General features: G+C 34.3%; 2 protein-coding genes and 1 long non-coding RNA gene across 4 annotated transcripts; 2 read left to right on the top strand and 1 right to left on the bottom strand.

The window, feature by feature from the left end:
• Positions 1,326-7,736, bottom strand: LOC109832852 (ribonuclease H2 subunit B). Of its 2 annotated transcripts, XM_020400307.1 has the most exons (12): positions 7,615-7,736; positions 7,369-7,458; positions 7,196-7,276; positions 6,948-7,049; positions 5,369-5,445; positions 4,808-4,855; positions 4,662-4,737; positions 3,347-3,411; positions 2,871-2,940; positions 2,035-2,110; positions 1,797-1,890; positions 1,326-1,707 (listed from the first exon to the last, which is right to left on the bottom strand). In XM_020400307.1, exons 2-12 carry the CDS (start codon positions 7,394-7,396, stop codon positions 1,585-1,587), a joined length of 840 nt encoding a protein of 279 aa, XP_020255896.1. In that variant the 5' UTR covers positions 7,397-7,458; positions 7,615-7,736; the 3' UTR covers positions 1,326-1,584. The 2 variants fall into 2 exon arrangements, with proteins under 2 accessions (XP_020255896.1, XP_020255895.1); XM_020400306.1 differs by lacking the exon at positions 4,808-4,855 and having other exon boundaries at positions 4,662-4,785; positions 7,615-7,735.
• Positions 16,176-20,505, top strand: LOC109832850. Its single transcript, XR_002245007.1, has 4 exons — positions 16,176-17,120; positions 17,257-17,351; positions 17,435-17,543; positions 19,883-20,505. It is a non-coding gene; the product is annotated as an uncharacterized LOC109832850 (long non-coding RNA).
• Positions 22,974-26,293, top strand: LOC109834577 (probable apyrase 7; the record flags this gene model as incomplete). The annotated part of the gene is given in 6 exon segments (XM_020402613.1): positions 22,974-23,091; positions 23,094-23,352; positions 23,354-24,090; positions 24,093-24,133; positions 24,135-24,378; positions 25,895-26,293. Coding segments are annotated over 5 exon segments (1,389 nt in total), but the record flags the coding sequence as incomplete, so codon positions are not given.

The following is a 27,284-nucleotide window of genomic DNA, read 5'->3' as shown; positions in this document are numbered from 1 at the left end:
TAACTCTACCCTTGCCAACCTCACGTATACGCTGTCAACAATATCCTAGGCATGAGGGGCAGAAGTGTCAATTACATGCAAGGCTTACTTTGACTAATAAAATTCCTATCAGAACAACCACGTTCTGAGCCATCAAAGGGGGGCAGTGAATTACAAAACTGCCCCCCTCCTTCTCATCTTAATGGACCAGAGCCTGTGGGAAGTTCTTAATAGAACGTGAACCCTGCTTAATTTGCTTATTGTTTCTCGGTGTAAATTCAACCTAGGTCTCTTGTAGCGTAGCAGGAAGTGGTTACCTATTCAATGAATCCTTTCGGAGGATCTCTTGTGCTATTCTTGATTTTTAATCTAAATCATGCTACGGGGGACACAAAAAAAAACCTTTTTAGTAAACTGTTTATAGTAAGTTGACAAATTCTCTAGATCAAGGATTTCATGCACAACCTGGAAGTTTGCTTGCAAATAGAGATTAAATAACTAAAAGAAAGATTCGTTCGATAGAAACGAATCGATTCCTGAAATGCCTTTTTAGTAAAGATTGGATGCAGTTACTAATTCATGATCTAGCAAGTGCATAATGAAAACTTTATTTCTGGCTCTACAAGAATTCTTATGAAAGTGTTTCATTTGCTTCTCAAACCAAATCGTTAAATTAGCTTCAGATGAATTATTTTGGAATTCAAGATATGAACATTAGATTGGCAACTCTTAAAATATAAATCTTAAATATTCTAAATCAAACAAATTTGATAAAGACAATAATGTTGCTTCTGGTAGGCCATAATTTTGCCAATCTTATGACAGAAACTACAATAAATTAAACTCAACCTGAATTATCCATAAAAACTCTCAATTATCCATAAATCTAAGGTAAACCAAGCATATATACATTGACCAATTCCCAAATTCACAGAGTAAACTACCCAATTCAGTCTTTCATCTGAAATCATCAATACCATATGGCAATATCTGACTACATTAGCCAATATATGTGGCTTAGTTATATAAATCAATTGCAAACTCTAGCAATCAAATTCACCGAATAGACCAATATCAGATGAACAATCCCTGTACACCTATAACATAGTAAACAGAGGCAATAAGCTTACCACATTCAATCAGATAATAAAAACTAAATGAACTCACTAACTTCCCTGGTCAAAAAAGTAAATAGCTTATTTGTTGTATTTTATTCTTAGTTGAAAAGTCTTTCATGAAAAAAAATTAATTGCATTTTTCCCCTTGGTTAAAAAGAGAATTTTCAGTTAATTTCTTCAAGGTTCCAGGCTGATTCAGCGATCAGCCATTCAAGATTTCAAAACTGATCATATCAATTTTGCCCATAATTTCTATCCCATTACCAGTACAATTCTATGTGTGCAAGCTCTGCTATGGACTACACTTAAATCAAATGTTAAGTATAAGAAAACTTTGTTGCGGTTAAGAGCTCTCAAGCCAGATTACAGATATAGTGAATAACATATTTCAATTAGTCTAACATAAAGAAATTTACAGCATGGAGGGAAGAGCATCTTAAAACAAGTATCAGAACACTAACATATAGCTTCCCTCGTTCATCTTCGTTCAGCTTCTCCTCCTAGTGACTCTTTGAAACATATTCTTTATATTCTGAGAGTCGGTTTCAGCTTTCAGCTTTTTGGTTTGTTTTGCATTACTTGATTTTTTCTTTGCAGTATCGACTTTTCCCTAGAAAAAAAGGTAGGTTTTGGACAAGGTTATAAGTAAATGATCTAAGTAGAAGATTTAATTATTGTATTGAAATCATAGCAACTTACTGAAAGAGGACGAGAGGGCATTGGAGTGTCCTCTAGGAAACCTGGTTCTTTTTCGTTCCTGGGAGTATTTTGAAGAGCTTCCTGCCAGTTCAACCTGCAGGGGAACGGCAATTTCAAACAGTTTATTTTTCCCTCCAAGAAGTTCAGAAGATTAGCGATTGAAAAATATTAGTAGTATCCAATTTGAACTGCTACATATACTTTTGCTTACAAATATGAGTTTAAATCGTTGACTTACTTTAAATGGCTGCATAAGAGGGTCAACCATGGCTCATCCTTCAGGTATTCGCCCAATATTGAGACAATTTCTTTTACTGTAAGACCACATAACAAAACAAAATTGATTATAGAGGTAAAATCTTGAAGTAGTTAGTCCATGGTATGACCTTCATTTACAAGATATCAAAAGACTCAGAATTTTCACGCAGTTTGCTCGATTTTCCTATCAAGAATTTCGCAATCATGCAACCATCACAGCAAGTGCTCACAAGTCATAACCAAACAAAACGCAAACATAAATGGCATTATATATAGTTAATAACTTAATATTCTAGTAACTGTATTAGGGAATTGCAACTTAAACATAAATGGCATTATATATAGTTAATAACTTAATATTCTAGTAACTGTATTAGGGAATTGCAACTTTGCTTGAGTAATATTATTTTTTTAGTTAATAACTTAATATTCTAGTAACTGTATTAGGGAATTGCAACTTTGCTTGAGTAATATTATTTTTTTACTTGAGGGTTCGACTGTAAAATCAATTTGCATACTCATGAATTTTTGTGGGGCATTATATTCCCTCATCATAATAAGTTTGTAAAAATGTTCTGTCCAATTAAGAAGCAACAAGCCTAGAAATGTGGAGTTTTGGCTCATTCTAATTCAAACGTCAACAAAGTCATGTTCACGCATATGAAATAAGTATAAATTACTTTATGTGATCATGTTCGCAAGGGATTAATCAAGTGGTGTTCTTGGTCATCTAAAGTACAAGACGTTCACTAGTAAACATATATAGGTACCAACAATAAAGAAAAAGGAATACTCATATAGGTTGCGGTACCATACAAGTTTCCCTTTCATCTTGAATGGCATAATTTTTGTCCAGTTTTGCCAGTGACGCTTTTAAGTGGACTACCTGCAAAGAGATAAAAGAAGAGTTAACTAAAGACATATGTTCATAATAATGTTGACTCGCTTTTTTTAAACTGCTCAATAGAGGACAACTTTATTTTTGACCAGAAGTCAATTTAACATCAGTTGCCTTAATTGGTATTTAATTCCTGATTCAGGAAAAGACTCACAAGAGACAGGCAAGCCACAATACATTGCCAGTTAATTGGCAGACCTCACAGCATGCCACAAAAGAGCAACTGACAAGAAATCTCACAGACTACGGAAGAGTCTATTGATGCTAAATTTGCTATAGAGAAGTGCATGAACCTCTGAGGCTTCTCTTGCCACAAAGAGCCAAGAGAACACATTCCTATTACTCACTACCATTATTATGTACATCATAATCAAATATGAATTAATAGGTGCACCTTACAGCATAGCCATGATAAAACCTTTGAGTCATCAAGCCTGAAGAACTTTGATGAACCAACCTCTGCAAATTAAGGTTGGGGAAAACATGTAGTTAGCATCCGGGGGAAAAACATATAACTCCCTGTAATGAAGAACCCAGGTACTTCTTAAAATACTCAACTGAAGTAAGGAAAGAACAAGAAAAAACACTTCACTTGACTATATGTGTTCTCTTAGATGATCGTGTTAAATTATGGCTCCATATATTTAACAGAAAATATATATATTACTATTTACTAACAAGAATTATAAGAATAAACAGATAAATATCCACCCTTAGTTATGTAAGATAAGCTCATTTCGGGGATGGATAAATGCCAACGTTATACAAAAACCATGTACATTCTGAACTTATGACATAATTTTCGTATTGGGATGCAGTTCCTTTTGTTTACTACTTCCTAGTGTAGGAAGCACAAATTTTCACTGCCAGCGTAATGGCATAGAACTAGCACACATGAGACGAGGATTTAATTGTGACCACTAAAATGTGTTGCTTAGGAGATGTGGGGACCTCATGAACCCAACACAAGGGTGTCAAAATTGAATAAAGGAAAGAGGACTATTTTCACTCGCTGCTTGCTTGTTCATTTCCATAACAAAACCATAGCAGTCCATTTGTAATTATGTTATCTGATTCTTATTTCTACTAACATTTAAACGAGAACCTAGTTTATAGGGTAAAGATTATCATGACGACACATCCAAGTAAACAAGTCTACACATTTGCAAATGCCCAAAATTTCCACGAGGATCCTAATATTAGAGGTGATATAAAATTGTTTACTATGTTCCGTAACAAGTCCGGTTGCCCTAACAAAATAAAAGAAAACAACATATTCCATACATATAGATTCACCTTGTTTAGATGTTAAAGTTGAGATCACTTCCCTAATAGCTTAAGCTAAATATTCTATATGTACATCTGTATCCGTCGGTATGATGAGGACAAAACAAAGAACATTGTTAGAATCATCTTTCGAGCAAGTCGCAGTAGCTTTTTTATGTTTTGGCTTTAGATGTTGATCCAAGTCCTCAAGGGTTAAGAATTAAACACAAACAAAGAACATTGTTAGAATCATCTTTCCAGCAGATACATGGGTAAGTTCCCACATACAAGAAAGTGATCGCCGGTTTTGCAGTGTATATCATTATCTTTGAAGTTAACCCAAAAAGGAAAAACAACACGCTAAATTATTCATCAAACAACATACGTTAAAAAGGAATATTTAGCATTATAAGAAATAAAAAATTGTTCATGAAGACTATTACCTTTCACTTCACAAACCAAATGCATTGAGTCCTCTGCCATGGACATCAGGCGTCGATAGCCAGGATATCCTTCGATGTATAGGATTTCATCTAATTGCCTAAAAACCCCTAGATCAGTTCCCCTCTGCATTTTAAAAAGTATCGATGTATAGGATTTCATCTAATTGCCTAAAAACCCCTAGATCAGTTCCCCTCTGCATTTTAAAAAGTATGGTTGAAAGTGATGAAGGAGAAAACCCTAAAAACCCCTAGATCAGTTCCCCTCTGCATTTTAAAAAGTATGGTTGAAAGTGATGAAGGAGAAAACAGTGGTTATATATGTAAAAAAGAGGTTCTGAATTCTGATGACAAATTATATAATCCTGACAATCAAACTCATATAACATGAAATTGCTAGAGAGCATCACACAAAATAACAGAAACTGGTGTGCAACGAAAGTGATACAGCAAGGTGCCATGAATATGGTTCAGCTGCAACCAGAATATTCGGCAGTAATGTTAACAAAAGGTCGCGAAATAATAGAGCCTTTACCCTTTACATGACCAAAAAGAGAATTAATAAAGATGACATTTGGCCAAATTTAGGACATGGGATTTAATCTAAACGCCATAAACATCATTTAAGAATGCAGAAGTTTCTAATAAAACAAACCAAGCATGCTTGCAATAGAACCAAGATGGCTAGCTGAGCGTCTCTTGAATTTTACCTTCATACGAGCGTCAGCGAAAATTGGTAAGAGGATGAAAATAGGATCAACAGGAGTGCTAATATACAGGCTGCCATCTGTAATACGAGAAAACCAGGGGAAAAGGACAATCACATTAGACCAACTTCTCGACTGCCTAACTGACATTTATATGCTAAATTACAGAAATATATTATATTAGCAGATATTTCTGAGGGATAAACCTCTTGGTGTTCAACTTCTTTGGGAAAAGAACATTACAGTGGTACTGACCACCTAGAATTGCATGTCTAATTGTAAATTGTAATATATTTCATATAGAAGTAGTAAATGTAGACAACATTCACCACAATACACAAGAAAGAATATAGTTTCTCTTCGCACCTTTCTTTGGAGATGATTCGACAGTGTTGGCTGAGATTTGAAACAGTCTTGCCTAGCCATGAAATAAGAGTTCTAAATAACTGTATTCATTAAGTATCCTAAACTATTAATATGGAAATGCTTATGTTGCTACTATTGTTTATTTAACATAGTGAATATATTGAGTTATATCTTTTATTTTAAATTAAGATATATGCATAATAGTATTGATGTTAAAATTAAGAAACTTTGTTGGTCTATCCGGACTTTTAAAATGCTCCAAGCTCCTGCCCACCATCCCACTGACAGACGTCAGACCACTTGACACAAAGATGAAGGTGCATAACCTGTAATATCCAAATCTTTGTTTCAAGTTTCAACAATCAGGAACCCAGACCCTTGCAAAGTGTTAGATAGATGACAGCATCCAATACGTTTTTTCCCATGATTTTCAGACGTGGACTGTTTAGGATCCTATTTAGAGAGCAAGGTGGTTTATGCGTCGTAGACCAACACTCAGTCCCATTGGATGGGGGCAAATGATGCGTAGATGTCATATTATCCTTAAAAAAAAGTAGGAAAAAAATCACATTGAATGGTTTCGAATTTAAATCGAATATTAGTCCACCAGAATTTTAAGGTAGCTCAGTGAAGGTCTGCCTTCTATTTATGTTAATTCATTCTTATATGAGAACCGATCACAGTTCATTAACCCAACTGCTCGTGTACTGTGACTATTCTGGAGGTTTTTAAAACTTTATTGGAGATTTACTGTTAAAACTTTATTGGAGATTTACTATGGATTTCAGTATGGTGTACTTCACAGTGACTTCTTCCTTCACATTCACTCTCTTAAGCGCAACGGCTAGCTTTGAAGGGTGTCTCCCCAATTAACCATGATTTTCTCTTTACTTGTCCCTTAGCTACTCAAGAAACAATAGTAGCCAAAAAAAGGACCTACCCAACTGTAAAGAGAAAAAAAGAACTACACGGATTTCCATATCCTCATTAAATGTCCGGAAAAAAATGATTTTGAGGTTACAAATTTAGCTTCATAACGAAGAATCAACAGCTATATAGTCCTCAGTTAAAAGAATGAGCTTCCATGAAACTTCTAGCGTGAAACATCATTGTTACTTCCTCTCTTTTTTTTTCTTTTTCTTTTGACAATATTTAGCTTCTGATGTGAAATAAATAAATGTATATCCGCAGAAAATTAAGTTGAAAGAACACTTACCTTCACAAACATAATCACCTAAAAACCAAGAGCCATACGACTGCTTAAACCAGTGCAGCTCCTGAAGCAACCCATTTTTGAAGGCATAAGATGCCGAGGCGTCTGTAAATTCAGACAGATATTAGAAACATCCGCAGAGTTACATACTATCTTTTTGTCCCATACTGTAAAAATTCGCACTATATTACAAACTCGCAAACTAATTTAAGACGAAAGCAACATATTGAACATAAAAAGGTTTAACGAACCCGATTTTGGATGGCGCAGAGATATTATGTTTTCGACATTTGCAGCCGCGGTTTTATCATCCCCATCATTTATAGATTCCACTGCAAGAAGAATGATATATTGATCATTAACTACTAGTTGCAGAAAGGCACCTTAAGAATTTGGAATTTACAGGTTTAGCCATTTGGTTTGCCTTTGCTGATGTAAATCTTGCTCGTCATCTGTCGAAAATAGAAGTAATGAGAAGTTGGAATGCGGTGTAGTGCGATCCAAGGCAGCGATCCTGCACAGGAATTTCGAAAAGAGATGATGATATCACAAAATTTCTCGTCTTAAACAAACAAAAAAACTAGAGATTCGAAAGGATTGGGGAGAAAAAAGAAACAAGGGGGGAAATGGGGAGAGATTTGTGAGTAGAAGTTATGAAATCGATGGTTACCTCTCGCCGGAGAAATTGGGGTCGGCCTCGGCGGCGGCTTCGCGATGAGTTTCGAAGAAAAAGGCGGGTTTTTTTGGCGAGAGAATGAATTAGGGCTTCGCGGGAACCCTTACACCGAACGGCCTACACGAAAATGCATGCTTAAATGGGCCCTGAGCGGGCCTCCAATGCGTCTGAATTAGGCTCTACATCTGAGTTGACGTGGCTACAGATACGGACATATAAAGTGAAATATTCTGATTTGCATCTAAAATATCTAACTATATGTTGAATATATTACTAACTCCATGCGTGCGTGGCCTGTCCATCCGGGCCGGCCCGGAAATCCGGGCCCGGGCCGGGCAAAACCGGAGCCCAGACCCGGACCCGGGTACCCCAGGTCCGGGCCCGGGCCCGACCGGGCCGGGTTCCGGGCCGGCCCGGTTTTTTAAAAATTCTATTTAAAATTTAAATTATATAAAAAAGATAAAAAAATTAATAAAAAACAATAATTTTATTAATCACTTAAAAGACATAAATTATAAATAAAAAATTATAAAAATAAATTCTTTATTAATAATTAATAAATCATTTACAAATCTACCAAGTATAAATTTATTTTGAGAATTCATCGCCATCACAATAGATAAATACATCCCAACTAGGTTTTTTTAAATTTCTTTTCTTTTCTTTTTTTTGATAAAAAATTGCCTTAAAATTAGTTTCATATTATTATATTTTTATATAATTATGTATTAGTATATACTTACAAATTTTTATGTAACTATATATTATATATACATATATTTATATGTAAATATATTTGTATATATTTATAAGTTTATAACTTGAGAGAGAAAGAATCGCATAAGTAGCCGTTTGCCCGTTGGGCCCAATGGGGAAGAAGTAGCGTTGTAATATACTATACTTATATATACTTATATATTACTAAGAGAGAGGGTATACACACACACATATATACATATATAAGAGAGAGTATACTTTATATAAGAGGCAGTATACATATATAAGAGAGAGTATACTTATATATACTAAGAGGAGAAAGTATATTAGTATATATATATATACACACACATATATATAATATATTATACATATATAAGAGAGTGTATACTTATATATACTTATATAAGAGAGAGTACTACATATATTAGAGAGGAGTATACTTATATATACATATATACTAAGAGAGGAAGAGTATATACATACATACATTACATACATTATACATATTATAAGAGAGAGTATTCTTGTATATACTTATATAAGAGAAAGTATACTTATATATACTTATACATATATATACTTATATAAGAGAGAGTATACTTATATATACTTATTATTACTAAGAGAGAGTATATATATACACACATATGACATATTATACATATATAGATAATATAGTACTATATACATATTTATACATATATAAAAAATATATTATATATATACATATATCTATATATATTATATAATACAATATAATACATATAAAAAAAATTCACTATTCCGACGGCCTGACGCGGCCACCAAAAAGCCGCGCCCGGCGGCCGGCGGGCTTTTGGTCACACCCCCTACGCTGCCGCTCCGCCGCCCGAGAATTATTTATCGAGATATATTTGTTATTAATTTTATAATATAATTTTTATATATAACTATTTATAAAAAATTTAGGAACAAATTTTTTACCGTTATTTATAGGGTGAATCTTCAAACTAGTCAGCAAAATAATATACTAATTAGCAAGGTTTATCAAAATTTTTTAATAGAGCTAGCAAAGTTTTACATTTATGAAATATCTGATAAATGTTCAAATCATCATCTGCAACAAGGGAAAAAAAGTTATGAATTGTGTTTTCAATGAGGAAAAGTTATTGTAGCATGAATATTGATTCTAAGGTTTTGCTTTTAAGTTAGAAAAATAGTAGATGCAATTGCAATTATTTTGGAACTAATTTTAGCTTATTATATAAAGTAAACATATTAATCAACCCTCTTGTGTCCTTTTTTTCAGAATAAACTCTCTTGCCTCTAAAAATTTTCACTGCTATCTATTTTTCATATTCACTTTGCATTTCGACATAAAATGGTCACTAAGAATTACAGTAAATTGTTTAAGTATACAAACAAGCTTTGAACCCAATAGAAGCATAAATGTTATACATTAGAATTCCTGTAGACCATCCTTATGGGAATTGGATGCTTTATACCATTGAATGGTCACAATTATGAATCGAACTCTCTAACTATCGTGTATGGTATGAATCAACCAATTATACAGGGTGTTCTCGTAAAATAAGGTGAACTACATCACTCGCGGATGGTTAGATAGCTAGTTTGGGAATCAAATACATTTTATCTAGGATTTAGATCATCTCCAATTAGATGGTAATTAGAGAGTCTCTAACCATTACCTTACAATCAAAATTCAATGGATGAGTTAAACTATGTAGGATTCCACTACTATGCTAGTGGTTTTTAAAAAGATACTGGTTTTTGAAAAACAGTAGTTTTCAAGATCATAGTGTTTTTATCCCGTGGACTAATTTTTTCTATTGAATTTGGAAAGTACGATAATAATTGGAGGAATTAGAGACTTTCCAATTACCACCTAATTGGAGAGCATCTGAATACATTTATCTATTATGTAATTAATGTCACTCGTATAGAAACGGTTCTGATAGGAATCCTGCTAAATGCTACCCATGAACCATTCTTTATGACTTATCACCCCCATTGTAAACCACCAAGTAAAATTTAGGCTTATCCGCACCTTGTTAGACCAAACTTTCATCAATTTTGAACTTTGACCTCTGAAGTGCGTTTTTTTCCTTTTTCATTTGACACTTTGTCAAATGAGCTCTATCCACATTCAGTGAACTTTGGTACCTACTCATCTTTTCGCTTAAAATTTATAATTAAAAAAAAAAGCATACAAAGTTTAGGGATACCAAAATTTAAGGGCATCAACCGTGCAGAAATACTTTTGGGGTACCAAATTTCAAAATGGACAATGATAATCATATTTTTATTACAATTTTATATCCTTATTATCTATTTTACATTAATAAATATACCATTAATAATAGTTGTTAGATTAGTTTGCACATAAATGAATGGAAATATAAATAAATATTATTAAATGTAAAAACCCCTTAAAAATCTCTCTTCTCTATTTTGCAGCATTTTAGAAGCCATGATTGAAAGGATGGAAGCCCAAAGAGCATCAAGCAAATGATGGCCCAAAGGAAAAAGAAAAGAAACAAAATTCTTAATCCACAAGACATCATGTTTTAATGCACAGCACAAAGCCCATCAAACAAAAAAGAGATTATACACCCATAAACATTGAGGACCGGACTTTGCTGCAGAGTTTAATGTTGAAAATAACATGATGGGCCGGACTTTGATGCAGATTTCCATTTGACACTGGGCCGCTGCAGATTTGGATGATGGACCGGACTTGGCTTGGTTTTGAAATCATCTTGTGCAGATAAAGGAATGGGCTGTGGACCGAACTTGATTTAACTTTGAAAATCATATGTAAATGGGCCTCCTATGTTGGGCTAGAGAAAAACAAAAAGCAAATTCAAAGGTGGAGATTGCTTTGCTTGGGGCTCAAGACAAATCCAATGGCTCATATTCATTGATGATTACTATAAATAGGGGGTAGAGAGTGAGGGGTTAAGGGGGTAAAAAATTTTATAACTCCTTTTAGAAAGGAGGGCTACTCTTAATTGAGAAGGCCTTCCAAACATTGTAACTTTAGTTGCAATTAATAATAGTAATTTTTCTCCTCTTTAAATTTGTTCTTTCTCATCTTTGTTGAATGATGAGGATGGAGATGAAGAGCAATTTGAATGTTTGCATTTCTTTTCACTTTTATTTCTTTTTAGTAATTTCTTTATTATTGCTTATTAGTTAGATTTAAATTCATGCTTGTAGCGTAGATTTATTTTTTTATTTTTTTTATTTCTTTTTGCACTTTAATTTGTAAAGTTGATTTATTTTTCTTGCATTTAATTTCTGCAATTTATTTTGTAGTTTAGATTTTTATTTTCTTTGTAATTAGATTTATTTCTTGTTCATAGTTTAGATTTTTCTTTTTAATTTTGTAATTAGTCTTCTTTTTCTTGTTTTTATTTCTTAAGATGTGAATTTAATTCTTGTAGGAATCTTAGAATTGTATGGAACTAGTCTAATTTTCTTTATATTGTATGGATTATTCTCTTGCACTTAAAATGTTCATGTTTAGGATAATCAACTAAAGAACTAATCGGTAGAAGAAGAAAAATGTTCATGTTTAGGATAATCAACTAAAGAACTAATCGGTAGAAGAAGAATTTGATAATCTATGCTTATCTTAAATGGTTTGATAGGTTATGCTTATGAATTCTAGGATTATTATCATGTTGTTGTTCTTATCATGAATAGTAATTTTGACTTAGATGATAATTTGATAGGTTACGCTTTCCTTAAATGGTTTGATAATCTATGCTTAATAAATCTAAGTTGAAATATGATAAAAAAAGAATAGTTTGTATTTTGTAATTAAAATTGGTTAGTGGATTATATTCTAGATCTCTTACCTTTTTTGAATCCTCCATCTTGACTTTCTTAAATTTTCTTTTCATTCTTGGTTTTATTTCTTGATTTTATTCATTTAGCTTTCTTGCCTTGTGATTTCATTTATTCTTTGATTCTTTCTTCTCTCCTCTAAAATTCAATTTATTATCTTTTGCATATATTCACAACAATCACACATCACAATCACACTTATTCTTTATTCCTAATTGTCACGCACAAAACATAAGAATCATTTCTAATAATCTCTTAAAATCACCTTTCTCGTGGGATCGATATTCTTATACTATAACTTGATCAATTGTGCACTTGCAATTTTGGTACATAATTATGCCGCATCAGACAACTTCCAATGTACGCCATAAGGCCTAAATCTTAATCAGCCTCGGTTTCCTTCCGTTAGGGTCTGTTTGGTTATTTCCTAAAAATCAAGAAATGAAAATGAAAAAGTAGAAATCTTAAAAAGTATAATTTCATCCATTTACATCTCTAAAACTCCACCCACAACATCTAAAAAAATATTATTTTCATCCAACAACTCATTCACAACATCTAATAAAAAAATATTTTCATCCAACAACTCATTCACCACATCTAATAAAATATTATTTTTATCCACAACATCACTCAACTCATCTCATCTCATCATTTCAAATAAATATTATTTTTATCCACAACATCACTCAACTCATCTCATCTCATCATTTCAAATCACTCACATCATCCAATAAGATGGTGAATCATTTCAAATCACTCACATCATCCAATAAGATGGTGACAACTCATCTCATCTCATTAACATTTCATTCTCACCCATTTTCTCCCAAAAAGCTAGGAAAACGATTTCCTTAAGTGTGGATCACATCAGATAACTCATCTCATCTCATCTATTTTCTTATTTTTAAGAATGAACCAAACAAAAAGAAAATAACATATTACAAGAAATATGTTTCATATAATTCATTTCTTTATTTTTTTTCACCAACCAAACAACATCAAAACAATTTTTCTTAAAAAAACACTCACATCATCCTATAATAAGGTGACAGCTAACATCATCTCATCTCCATTTTCTTTAATTTCCTTTTTTTAAGCTAACCAAAAATTTACAAAATAATTTTTCTTAGATATAGTTTTCCATTTATTTGATTTCCCTCTTTTTTTAGGCAAACAAACCACCCCTAAAAAAGAATAGGCTCCAAACTAGTGGGGTCCATTCTAGTGCTCTGGCCCACATGTCAGTTGGGCGAGAAACCAGCAACATTCTCTCGAGTTAGCCCGTTAAAAATACCTTCGTCGAAAAGACTCAGCCATCTCCAAATATCTCTCGAAACATTGAAAATATCAGCCCCGAAAATTTGCAGTCAGCAAGCGTCTCAGTCCCCTCAAAGTTCTCGCACAAATCGTAGATTCATTCAAACTCTAGAATCAGAGAGGAGATTTGAGATCTAATCGAGCAATCTCTGAAGGTCAGTAAGTCTCTATCTCTTCCCCTTGAATTTTGATTATTTTTCTTGATTTTTCCTCTTGTATTTGGCGGTGTTCATAGATTAGGATCCACAAGTATCTAATTGGGTTAGGTTCAGCTAAATCCGAAGCTCCTGTAAAAAAATCTCAATTTTTAGTCCAATGGCGAATCAATCACTCTGCAGATTATATACCTTATTTCGATTGAATCAAGAGCTGTAAGATTTAACATACCAAATAATATAATTCTCAGTAAATTTATAGCACTAGAAAATGACAATTAAGAAGCTTACCTGATCATATTGTTTTTTAAACATCATTAATTCATTATTTATCGAAGAATACATCTGGTTGTTTTTTCTTGTTATTTTTCGATTTTGGAGCTGTGCAACAAAATTTAAATTTTGTTTGGATATATTTGAAGAAGAAATTTTCTAAATAAACCCATTCATATTTTTTTCTAAAAATAGACCCCCTTGAGTTTTATTTACAAAAATAAACTCATTTTATCTTAATCCGGTTCCTAAATAGTCGGGGTTGCCAACCCCGACTATTTAGGAGGTTGTAAACCCTCAATTATAACCAGAGCCGGCTCTGAAGGAGCGCAGCATGATCGGTTGCACAGGGCCCCCAATCTTGGGGGGCCCCCAAATTTTTTTCCTTTATATTTATATATATAGGGAGAGTAAATTTAGACCGTTTATTTCATACAACCCTTAATCTCAACCGTCCGTCAAAAACCCTACTTTAAAAACACAGCCGACCTTCTCAAAAAGATCCAGATCTGGCCGCCCCCTTCTGAGTTCTGAGCCCTCTCCTCTGGTCCGCACTCCGCACCTGTCGCCGTCGGTCACTCGGTCTGTCGCCGTCAGATTCTCCATCGCTGACCGCCCAGGCCCAAAAATCGACTTCAGGGATCGCTGTCCTCCCCCGCTGAGCTCCGATTCGAAGCTCCGATGAGCTTGCCGTCGCTGCCCCCGCTGGCCGCTGTCAAGTTCGCCGGACTTCATCAGGTTGTATTGTTCCAACTTCCAAATCTTTGACTACTTTCAATTTGATTGTAATCAGTAATACTTTATTATAGATATAGAAATGCCTCCAAGAAAATATCCTTCTGGATATGATAAACGCAAGAAAAAAAGAAAAATTGAACAATTTGTCCAAACTCAAAGTGGAGCGCTTGATAAATTTATTGTTAGAGAAACACAAGATTTAGTTGAAAATGATAACATTAATGATTTGGGCTTGAATGAGTATGAGAATGAAAATGTTGATGATCAAAGTAAAAATGAAATTGATAAAGAAAATGAGAATCATAATGAAAATAAAGATGAGAATGAAAATGAGAATCATAATGAAAATGAAAATGATAAAGAAAATGAGAATCATAATGAGAATGAAAATGAGAATCATAATGAAAATGAAAATGAGAATGAAAATGAGAATCATAATGAAAATGAAAATGAAAATATTTTAGGCAATGAATTTGATAATCAATCCATGCTCATGAATTTAAATATTTATGATCCAAGAACTTGGGATAATTTGGACACAAAATCTAGAGATATATTAGTGAAAAATGGCCCTATAAGAGATCTATTAGTTGAAAAAGGTCCTAAAGATAAATTAGGAAGATGTTTTTCTTCGGCATTTTACACTAGACATTTATCAAATGGAGAGAAATGTGATAGGGAATGGTTAGTTTATTCAAAGGATATCGATAAAGTATTCTGTTTTTGTTTTGGAGAACATATCCTCAGCTTATTTATAGTTGGGAGGGCAAGAAGGTAATGTCATTAAGGAGATATTTTATTTTATTTTCTTTCTCATTCTTTTTCTTCTAGAATATTCCATATCATATCTTCATGTGTATATGAAAGAACTAACATTGACCTGTATTTATATTATGATAGGAACAAAAATGATAAGTTTGTTTTAGAAAAATAAAAAGTGATAGAAGAAAGTGGACAGGAATAGTGTTTTTTTTCTTAAAACAACAATTATATATCATCACACACATCCTCTCTTCATATATTTTGAGAATCAAATGCACACTTTCTTTACATATAAATATATAAAATATTTTTAAAACTTTTTCATATCATGTGCAATTTTACATGTTAAATTTCTAGTACTATTTAATATTTTAGTGTCTTAAATAGCATTTAAATATAACTTTTTTTTGCTAAATGTTACTGATATCTAACTTTTATCAGTGAAAATTGCCTCTTTGTCCTTCCTTTTCTTCCTCTTCACAAACGTTAGTGTTTAGAAGTAACAATTGAGCAAAAAAAGTAATGGAAATGAGTGAATGAGTCTTCTTCATCCTTTCAATCAAGGGAAATTCAACAACTTCATCCATTACAAGTGCGCAAGGTATCTTATTACGCTGTTAACTATGAAGCTTCATGAATTCTATTCAAGAAATGAGAACATGCATTTAATCAGATCAAGTGCATGTTCTCATTTCTTGAATAAGAGAAGCAATACTTCAGTTAGCATAAACTGATAATGACTCCAAAATAAGGAGTGAAGCAGATTCTTTAGCAACACATGGAATTGGAAATTTTGAATTTTTATTAAGTATGATTATTTGGTATGATATATTGTTTGCTGTTAACTTAATTAGCAAATATTTACAATCTAAAGACATGCTTATTGATATTGCTATAGATCAAGTAAAAGGATTGATTAGATTTTTTGAGGAGTATAGAGAAGTTGGGTTCACACAAGCTATGACAATTGCTAAAGAAATTGCTACTGAAATGGAAATTGATTCTGTATTTCAAGTAAAACGTCAAATCCGTAGAAAAAGACAATTTGATGAGAATGTTAATGAGGAGACAACACAATCAGCTGAAGAATCTTTTAGAATCAATTATTTTTTGTGTATTATAGATCAAGCTATTGGTTCACTAAAGAAAAGGTTTGAGCAATATAAAGTATATGAAGATATTTTTGGATTTTTGTTTGGTTCAGAAAAGTTAAACTCATTAGATGATAATAATTTGAAAGCATGTTGTGATAATCTTGAAATTGTTCTAAAATATAAAACATTTTCTGATCTTGATGGGAAAGATTTATATGGAGAACTAAAAATCTTACGATATATTTTACCAAAAGAAACAAAGATGGCTATTGATATACTGAATTTCTTAAAAATACGAAATTGTTTTCCAAATGCATGTATTGCTTATAGAATATTATTGACTATACCTGTTACAGTCGCATCTGCAGAAAGAAGTTTTTCAAAATTAAAATTATTAAAATCTTATTTGAGATCGACCATGTCACAAGAAAGACTGAATGGACTAGCTTTGATATCTATTGAAAATGATTTTATAGATAAAATTGATGTTAAGGGCTTAATTAGTGATTTTGCAGCTAAAAATGCAAGGAGGACAATTTTTCGATGATACTTTTTTATGCTAAAGGCTTCGATATCTCTTATGAAGGTAAGCACAGATACAAGATGAACATAATATGCAAGTATTTCTTATTGAATCCTTTAGTCTCCTGGTTTATGCTAAAAATAAGTGTGGCGTTTTATTTTTGATTAGTTAGCTTTGAACTTTTTAAATTCATTTGCAGAACTGCTATAAGATTACGAAGGAACCCTAAGGACACTGAAGACTTAACTGCTGTAAATGAGCTTGCTAGAGATATTGACAATACTGTCCATTCTGGTGAGTTTTATGCGTACATTCTCGTGTATCCATGACCACATGATGGTAACGCTATTATAGAGAGACTACATTAATAATTTCAGGTCTCTGGGACATAGTAAAAAATTGCACATATATTGGACTTGCGGATGAAACTTTTGCGTTGCTTCAGTACAATACCCATCTTTATCTTATGAATGTGGTGAAAGTCAGGTATGCATTTTATTTTCCATTAAATGCAAACTTAGTGTTTTTGCTGACTTAGTAGTACCACTAAGTTATGTTCAATGAAGGGCTTTATTTTATTCTGAAATAGATATGTCCAATGAAATATTTCCTACCTAATTTGAATATTGTTGTGTATTCATTCAAATAATTGGTAACTTCTTCCTCACGACACCCTGTTTAGACATTGATAGAGAGTGTATCTTAGTTTCTACTTCCTCTAAAAAAGTAAGGGTGACTTCTGAAGTTTATCTCTCCATTTCACTGTTTCTTGTACATGATTTTCACTTTCACTTTCACTTTCACTTTGTATATAGAGAAAGGCCCTGTGTTTACTTTTCGCACAGGGCCCCTAAAATCTCAGATCCGGCCCTGATTATAACCCTAAAGCCTAACATTCTATGCACTAAATGAGTCGATTTTTGTAAAAAAAAACTCAAGGGGGTCTATTTTTAGAAAAAAAATTATGAATGAGTTTGTTTAGAAAATTTCTTCTATATTTTAATGTAGGGTCGCTATTTTTAATGAATCTAGAAGGAAAATACTTGCTTGTGTACTAGTGTTGCACTAGTTTGCTACCAGTAGACATCTATGCGCGGGGATCCATCTCATGAGTTGCTTATACGCTCCATATATCAATATTACAGTAGTACCAAAATGCGCCATAAGCATTAAACTAAAAGCTAGTTTTTAAGAAAAGGGAAAAATGAAGCTATTATCTGTGTAGCTACTCATTGGCTTGTGAGAGAAAGAAACACGACAAGCTTTTTTATCCAGCTACTTTTGTTTACTATGATAGAATCCATTATTAAGAAAGCAAAACAAATTAATATTATTCATGTTTGATTAGTTTAATATTCATTATGGTATGTTTTTTGAGCAAATCGCTGTGTGACTTCACGTGCAATGTAGGTTTTTTTGGCTGCTGGCTTGGCAGAGTGCTGATGACGTGCATAACTTAGGGTTCTTGGTTGGATTCATTTAAAATTGAAATGATTCAAATCGGGGCTGAAAATGAATTTGGGAGAAAAAGTAGGGTTCTTGGTTGATAGGGGAAATTTGGGTTTTAATTGGGGCTGAAATTTTGGGAAAATATGGCTTTTGGTTTTCAATTGGAGTTTTAGGGTTAGCTAAGAATCTCATCTAGCCCTCTGCAACATAATCAAAGCTCTGCCACATCACTGTATTTAATCGTTTAAACTGGATCACGTCAGGCACGTGCGTGAGGATCTGGCGCGTAAATCTCATTGGCGATGACTGATTTTACCTTAATGGCAAAACTAAATAAGTATTAATATCTTATTGTTGCCGGTGCAACTAAATATGCCTTATTAGTAAATAATTGCAATTAAATATATTAATCTTGTAATTTAGCCAAAAAAGGGTCAATTTAATATTGAATGTGTTATGTTATGTGCAAGTACGGATCTATGAAGAAGAGTGTGGGGCACATGTCCTCATACAACTATGTAATTTTTGTTGAAGGGTTAGGGTTGACATATTTATATAGGTGCCCCACACAATTTGTACAGGTGCCCCCAATAAAGTTGTAACCTATACAATTGTGAAACTTATTGTTGGGAGGACGTCTAGTAGCATTTTGTTAGTTTTGTGATGACAATGAAAATAATCATGTATTTGATGTAAAAATGGTAATGAAATGTTGTGTTTAGATCTTCGGGATTATTGTATCAATAAAATTTTCTATTGGTAAAAATATATATTGTATAAATTATTTAATTTATGCGTATAATTGTAAATGTGCTCCCACAAAATAAATTCTGGATCCATCCCTAGTTACACGTCACTTCTTTTTACATATTTACCGATAGATTTTCAATTCAACTCGATGGCAAATCCATGTCATATAGTACAGAATGCTAGAAGTGTTCCCCGCTTTAACCACCATACTTTGATGCTATAAATAACTATTAGAAAAGATACCAACCAAGTGTCTAAGTGACTGCTAGACAATTCTTTATCAGTTGGTTTGAGTTAACCTGAGTAATCTCTCCATCGTTTCATATTATGCAAATTGGAGCAGTGTTCTTCTGTTCTGCACACACCGATATTAATTACCATACCTCTACTTTCTTGTTATAGACAATTTCTGTTTGTTTACTTATAGTACTTACTGGATGCGTTTTATGTTGAGAATTTTTGCTGTTGTAGTTCATATTCATGTTATTCCTGTTGTGTGACTGCTATTAACTTATAAATGCAACGTGAGGCTTTGAGGAGAATTGAGAATTTTAGCTATTATCTTCTTGTCTTTAATCATTGACAACTTTGAGCGCCATGATACTTATCATTTACGGCACTTGTAGGACTGCATCTCAGTTTGGTCATCTGCTAGAGGCTCTTATCCTTTATTGACAGATGAGAGGGGATAGAAAATAAATGCACAGATGTACACATACTTGTTTTAATCATTTGCTTCAAAGATGCATTCAAACAAGTTCCTGGTTTTGTATTAAGCCTTTATTTTGTAAAGGCTAGACTGTGCACCCAAAAGTGATATGGCAGCACTCCAGCAACTTCTTTCCCTGTTAGAAAATTGTTATTCGTGAGATTGCATTTATAACATGGTCAATGTTAATTGTGTCAAAAACAGGCTATAAACTTAAGTTCTGCTTCAATTGTTCTGGAAAGTAACCAGCATGCGACTTTCTGCCTATCTTCAAAATTTCTCACATCTGCTAAATCACAGCTAGAGGAAGGTTATTTTGACGTTGAGTTCGACAAGAGTCATAATCATAACAAACCTCATCTCATTTTACAAAAACAAGCTGTTGCATCAAACTTTTCAAAGGATAAATCCTCATCTACGACCCCATGTACATGGAAGAAGTGGGCTAGAGCGAGTTTAATATGTCTTGTTGGCATTCTGTTGTTATTCTTTCTGATTTATATATCCTCAAGGTATTTTAATCATTTTTTTCATGTAAAGTGTTTGATTATTTTGTGATTCTTGATTGTAGAAGTACGGGCACTAGAGCTTTCGTCTACGAGCGGTCAATTGTGCATGGTGTAGATGGTAGGAGTTGATGTTGGGGAGTTTTAGTCTACCCGCGAACTATGATCTTCACAACTCGGAAGCCAACCTACAATTAATAAGATATAAAACAATCACAATCAAGAAGAAAGAACACCAAGATTTACGTGGTTCGATCGACAAACTTCAACCTACGTCCACGGGTAACAATACGAGAAATCCACTATGTATCAGGAAGAACTACAAGAGGAACCATTCAACTCTCGTCTCTCAATCTCTCAACCTCACATATATAATTAACTCTCATATTATCTCCAAAACCCTCTCCTTACAATCTTTTGAACGGATAAATACTGTGAAACCCTCTCCCAATGATGTAATCTTTTACACAGACAAAGACTACAAAACTCTCTTCTCTCGCACGATATTCTTGAATCAGGTTATGTCCTCTGATAACCCTAGATTATAAGAATATTAGCTCTCATATGTTTGTCTTTTCCTCCAATAATAGAAGAATATATAGGGAAACCAAAACCCTATCTCTAGCTTAACTTTCTAATTAGAATAGGATTCAAACTCCTAATCATGATGAGACTCAATCTCCTAATCATGATATATCTCCAACTCTATCTAATTCTCATGAAGTTATACAAAGAATCAAAGATACAATCCTAACAATCTCCACCTTAAATTTGATTCCCAAGCCACCTCGAAGATCTACTATTACCGTCTTGAAACTTTACCTCTCCTGCTAGAGTCTTCTATTTCTTTCGCACTTCAAATCGAAGCAACTGCTCTCCAACTAGATGCCCCTATGACCTCACTTTCATCTATCTCGGTGTGACGCCTCCACCTCTCTTGTGCACACCAAGAGATCTTCGCCATCTCTGACATTAGAAGTAAATCAACCATACTTTTCCTCCCAAACTGAACTTGACAGTAGCCTTCCCCTACCTGTTATCCTCGTACTCCACCTGCATCGCTTGTCTCGAATCATATCGGTGCACCTCTTCTACTCCACACTACGAACCGGATGCCTCTATCCCCTTCGTCACTTGGCTTGGACCGAATATGAGCGCTTATCGTCTTCAAGTCCAATGCTACCATCTCCATCTCCCTGTATGTCACTCGATCATGCCCGCTTGCAAGCTCCACCTAATCTGACATAGTCCTCTTCGAGTTTACACACCAACCAATTCCTGCTCCTGCGATGACTTTAAATAATCATATGTTGATAATTCTACTGTTAGAATCACGTCTGATTCTCTTCACCAGTCTCATCTGTCGCATATTCGTTTGTCCTATCTGCCATCAGATCTGTCTCGTTACCACAATCAAAACTTTCCTCCATCTTTTGACTAATTCGAGCATAATCTGAGAAATCAGACTCTCCTATCGCATTCACAGCACTCCAAAACCTAGGAATCGATTGCTAGATTGTTGTGTTCCGCCTTTGATTCACTGATCTACACCCGGATCAACTGCATCCATTGGATTTGGATCCAGAACACCAAACTCCGCACAAATCAGCCTACACCAGATGAATAGCACCACAAATCACCAATAACTTGATTTTCTCTCACGTGTACACATCAAAATTTGTTTCCTTTCTCCTTCGTAAGTTGGAATTCGTACACCTCACGTTAATTTCACATGGTCCTACTGATTGGCTGAAAGTTTTCCTTTTTTTCTTTTCTTCATCTTGATTCTTGTAACGTGGATCTTCAATCTTGCATGACGTCAGCTTCTATCTTGCTCTCGCTCCCGGATCCATCATTATGGTTATGATACCACTTGTTGGGGAATTTTAGTCTCATCGTGAACTACGATCTTCACAACTCGGAAGCCAACCCACAATCAACAAGATATAAAACAACCACAATCAAGAAGAAAGAACACCGAGATTTACGTAGTTCGATCGACCAACTTTAACCTACATCCACGGGTAACAACACGAGAAATCCACTATGTATCAGGGAGAACTACAAGAGGAACCACTCAACTCTCGTCTTTCAATCTCTTAACCTCACATACATAATCAACTCTCATATTATCTCCAAAGCCCTCTCCTTACAATCTTTTAAACAGATACAGACTGTGAAACCCTTTCCTAATGATGTAATCTTTTGCACATACAAAGACTACGAAAGCCTCTCCTCTCGCACAATATTCTTGAATCAGGTTACGTCCTCTGCTAACCCTAGATTACAAGAGTATTGATTCTCTCTCATCTGCTTGGTTTTTCCTCCAACAATAGAAGAATATATATAGGGAAACCAAAACCCTATCTTTAGCCTAACTTCGTAATTAGAATATGATTCAAACTCCTAATCATGATGAGATTCAATCTCCTAATCATGATAGATCTTCAACCCTATCTAATTCTCATGAAGTTATACAAAGAATCAAAGACACAATCCTAACAATTAACCCTTATTTTGAGGTCTTTACCTGAAGGTCCTGAGAAAAAGTCTACTGCAATGAAGGGCCGTGCTTATCAGCGGATGGAAACTGAAATTGGTTTTGGTAAACCGGTGCACAATAATCTGGTTTGAAGGCTGCCATAAAGCCACTTTTGTAGTGGGCGGAGAAGCAAATACCCAAACAAGCTCACAAGCATGCCTCTGTGTTTCTATATGCTACAACTGGTGTTCGTAGGCTACCAAGCTTTGATTCAGAGTGGGTTTTGGAGAAAGCATGGTCCATTTTGAAGAAATCATCTTTCTTATGCCAGAAAAATTGGGTTAAAACTATCACAGGCATGGAGGAAGCTCATATGGGTCTGTTAGGTTCATCACCAACTAAAGACACATGGTGCACTGGATATGGGTGGTTCGTCATTGCAAGTGACATTTGAGACCGAAAAGCCCATAAATGATGAGACAGGTATAAATTTGAGCACAAGAGTGCTCAATCATCATCTGAGTGCATATTCTCTTTTGGGATATGGCTTAAATGATGCATTTGATAAATCAGTGGTTCACCTTCTTAGAATGCAACGACAAACAGTGAGCTCAAGTAATGGTAAAATGGAGCTTAGGCATCCATGCCTGCAGTCGGTGTATAGAGAGAAATATATATGTTCTCAGTGTAACACATCAAACCAAGATGGAAGTCCTCTAAGTGCATGCAAAACTATGAGAATTGGAAGGCCAGGTGTTCCTGTTGAGTTGATTAGTGCACCTCAATGGGAATGTTATAGTTCACTTGCAAAAGTAACAGTCAATCTTTCTGAATGGTTGAACTTAGGGCCTGCAATTGACTGTGAACTACAACCTTGTGCTCTTAATGAGAACTTGCATGTACCACATGGGCAGTTTTATGCCATGTCTTGTTTCTTTGTAGTGTATCGGTTTTTCAACTTGACTTCAGATGCATCCTTGGATGATGTGCTGCATGCGGGTCACAAATTTTGCGAGGAAACATGGGACGTTACAAAGCATAGTGTTGTCCCGCAGCCCTTTATTGAACACTACAGCTTCAGGGCACCATATATTGTATCACTGCTTAGAGATGGACTGCACATTACAGATAACCATGTTTACTTGGATCTGGGAGCGTCACTTGGACCTTGGGTGTTGCTTTTATTGGAGGATGGACAAGCATTCTCAAGACAATCAGAGTTCCATGGCGCAAACATATTGCATGAAAATGCAAATCCAGCTATTCTGTTTGTTTTGTTTTTTATATCAGTTATACTTCTTGCTTGTGCGATATCATATGCTTTCAACTGGACCCCCAAAGTTTTCAGAAGATCACACCTCCCTCTTTTTAGGCATAACAGTGCAAGTCATTCCATTCTCAACTTCCAACGGTAGAGCTCCATAGGTATGCTTGTTCTCATGAGATGAATCATCTAACCTTATCACTTTGTTATTTACTACGCGTTCACAAAGTTTTCTTTGTTTCTTTTTTCTTTTTGGTGCTTTTGTCTTCACATCCATGTTACGACGGGTTCTTGATACGTGCCTGTAATTCGCACAACACTTGGATTTATTTTTCTATATCAGTATTCCTATCAGCACCAATTGTTTTTAATTCTTCTAATTTGAACTTTAACTTCAATGGTAACCTCAGAAGAGATGTGCAACTTGGGCTGGCAGGATCTAAGTAAAGCACAACCTCATGCCGTCTAATTTCTCCAAGTTCTTGTGAATAGAGTTCACACACACACACACACACATTCTAGCCTAACTCTAGCAGAGGCAAACATGATGAAGTCAATCATGTACATTGTACTGTGTTTGCTTGAGTAAATCTGGAAGCACAGTATGCAAATAGGGGAAAAGAAATTAGCTTTGATGATTAAGAATGGAGACTCGTAAGAAAACTAGAAGAAAGATGAGGGGAAAAGAAAATATAGCATGTTTTTTCTTGTTAATTAAAGATGGCAAGTTAGATGAGCAAGGTTTTTTTTTTTGGTGCAAGGAAATTAGTGGCAAAACTATAACAAAAGAGGAAGCTTGGAAGTGAGAAAATTACAAGTAGGATATGGAAGGGGCAGAAGAGAAGAGAGAAGTAGTGTTCGATACAATTGTTAACAAAGCAAGATAGAGAATGGTAGAGGGGAAAAAGAGTAACTTACACGAGGAGAACATCCCAATTGAATTCTAAGGATTTATAGATCGCTGCAATAGGAAGTTGCGGTAAAAGTAATTTTGATTCTAGCCTACATAATTCTCTTCTGTATCTTTTTTGTATTATTTGTCCCCTATAGTTGATGAGTGATTGTAAAAGGTCGGATTGCACTCTCAGTTATTAACTTGTATCACTGAGTTGGAATATTAAAGTTTGAAACCTCAGCTGTCTTATAGTATTGCACCTATTAAAAAATTCAGTATTTAAGCTCTTATTGGTTGGCCTTAGCAGTAAGTTGAGCAACATTACGAGTTGTTAGAATATAGAATTATATTCATGAATCCTCGCCACAATTTCGCTATAATGAGTGGCATACTAGCAGGTACTTAGGATAATATCAGAGACATCCATATTCCAATTCATCCAGCCACACCTTCCAAGTGATCAATTAACAATGAGGGGTTGAAAACAAAAGGATGCCATTGCTCTAGAAGAGTATTAGAAATATAGAATATATTAATATAAAATTGTACCCTCAACCCTTATAAGAACTTTTGGGGTTTTCATGGGGATGGTTCATATGCGTTTTAAGTGGAGTTGGCAGCTGATTTCTATTTGATCATGAATCTTTCTGAATGTGCTACAATCTTATTGACTTAAAGCTTTTTTTTTAACTATTTTCTTCTTTTATATGAATTTTCATTTCCACATATAACGATAATAAAGCAAATTTAAATTATTTTCCTCTATTTGTTTTCTATTCTAGTGGATGGAAGAGTGAAGACGCCACTGAGTCCTACAATTGCCGATTCTGTGCAGCATCCATTTGGTATGGGAGGTAGCAACATTCACCTTGCAGAATCACACCCTCTAGGTTTTGCACATAGTTTTTCTTCTGGAAGCCTAGGTCAGATGCAGTTTGGAAATGGAGGATCATCCTTCATGACTCCTCTTCGAGGTCAAACACTTCAAAGTCGTAGATCACAATCCAGAGAAGCCCTTAGTTCTTCATTCGTCGAAAGCTCACATCACAAAGGTGTAGCATATGCAAACAAACGATGAGAGTGGTACAATTATCCTTTCTTAGTTAGCTTTTTATTGTATGCAAATAACAAATAGAAATGAGATAATTTTCCCATTAATTTTATTTTATACTTTATTTCAGCAAATAGAATCTGATCACATGTTATTAACTAGCAATTTTTATACAATCCATGAAAAAAAGTTCTCTTTTAACTAATTCCGATTATTCATAATTTCATATTTGGTATGTGTTTTGAGCATTTTCCATAAGCAGGTGGGAAATTTTGATGACCAAGTTATGCTGGACGATGTCCACCATATTACCGCAGATAGTTGAGCCCTAAATGACATTCAGGTGCTTGTGATGTCATATAGTTTTGTTTCCTGACGTGATATTTTAATTGAATTAGTTATTCTTCTGTCTCTAGTTTATTCAAGAGAAAGCGAGAGAGCATCTTGCTTTTTCTTTCCACAAATTTTAAATCCATATATGTGGAATGCACATGTTGATAGCTCGCTGGCATTCTAAAAATTATGTAGTAACAGCCAGTTCATTTACAGGTGTGGCTACTTGCTAGAATACCTTTTATCCTTCTTCTTCTTTTTTTTTTTTTGTGTGCGCAGCGCGTACGTGAGTTCAGAGAAAGTGGCACAAAATTTTGGCTCTTCGAACTCCAGAGGACCTACTTGTGTTTTTAGTTTTTGCTAAAGCCTAGAGAGAGTGCCATTTACTACTACCAGTAGTACTTCCCATAATTTAGGCAATGCGGAATCATCCCACATTTGACGATCTAAGTTATCTCGAGTGTGTTCGTCAAAATTTAATGGTTCTTTTTACGTGTACTCTTCTAGTTGTTTTTGTGAAGAAGGTCTTGACGCTTGCGCGCTCCATTTAGCTGAACATATTTTATTCGTTTTCGTGTACTCTTTTGGTTGCTGAGTGCATGATGCTAGAGGTAGGTTTCATGTGAGATTGATAGTAGTGATGAGAGGTTGTGTAACTCGTATTGATGCCTCCGTTGAGGATCCTAGCTACTCCGGAGACTGGAATGTGTAAGACTCCTAAAATTGAACTTCGGAACGTAGAGTTTTTATTATTGTTTTATAAACATGGTAGGCTAATAAAATAGATT

The sequence above is a fragment of the Asparagus officinalis genome, chromosome 3, assembly GCF_001876935.1.
Source record: "Asparagus officinalis chromosome 3, Aspof.V1, whole genome shotgun sequence".
NCBI lineage: Eukaryota > Viridiplantae > Streptophyta > Magnoliopsida > Asparagales > Asparagaceae > Asparagus > Asparagus officinalis.
The sequence above is the reverse complement of the archived record's forward strand: the minus strand, read 5'-3'. Positions and strand labels throughout refer to the sequence as shown.

Coding starts and splice junctions, on each gene's coding strand:
- LOC109832852 (XM_020400307.1), bottom strand. CDS start 7,396: ATGACGAGCAAGATTTACATCAGCAAAG. Junction 7,277..7,368: donor CAAGATTTACATCAGCAAAG/GCAAACCAAATG, acceptor TTCTTCTTGCAG/TGGAATCTATAAATGATGGG. Junction 7,050..7,195: donor TCTGCGCCATCCAAAATCGG/GTTCGTTAAACC, acceptor CTGAATTTACAG/ACGCCTCGGCATCTTATGCC.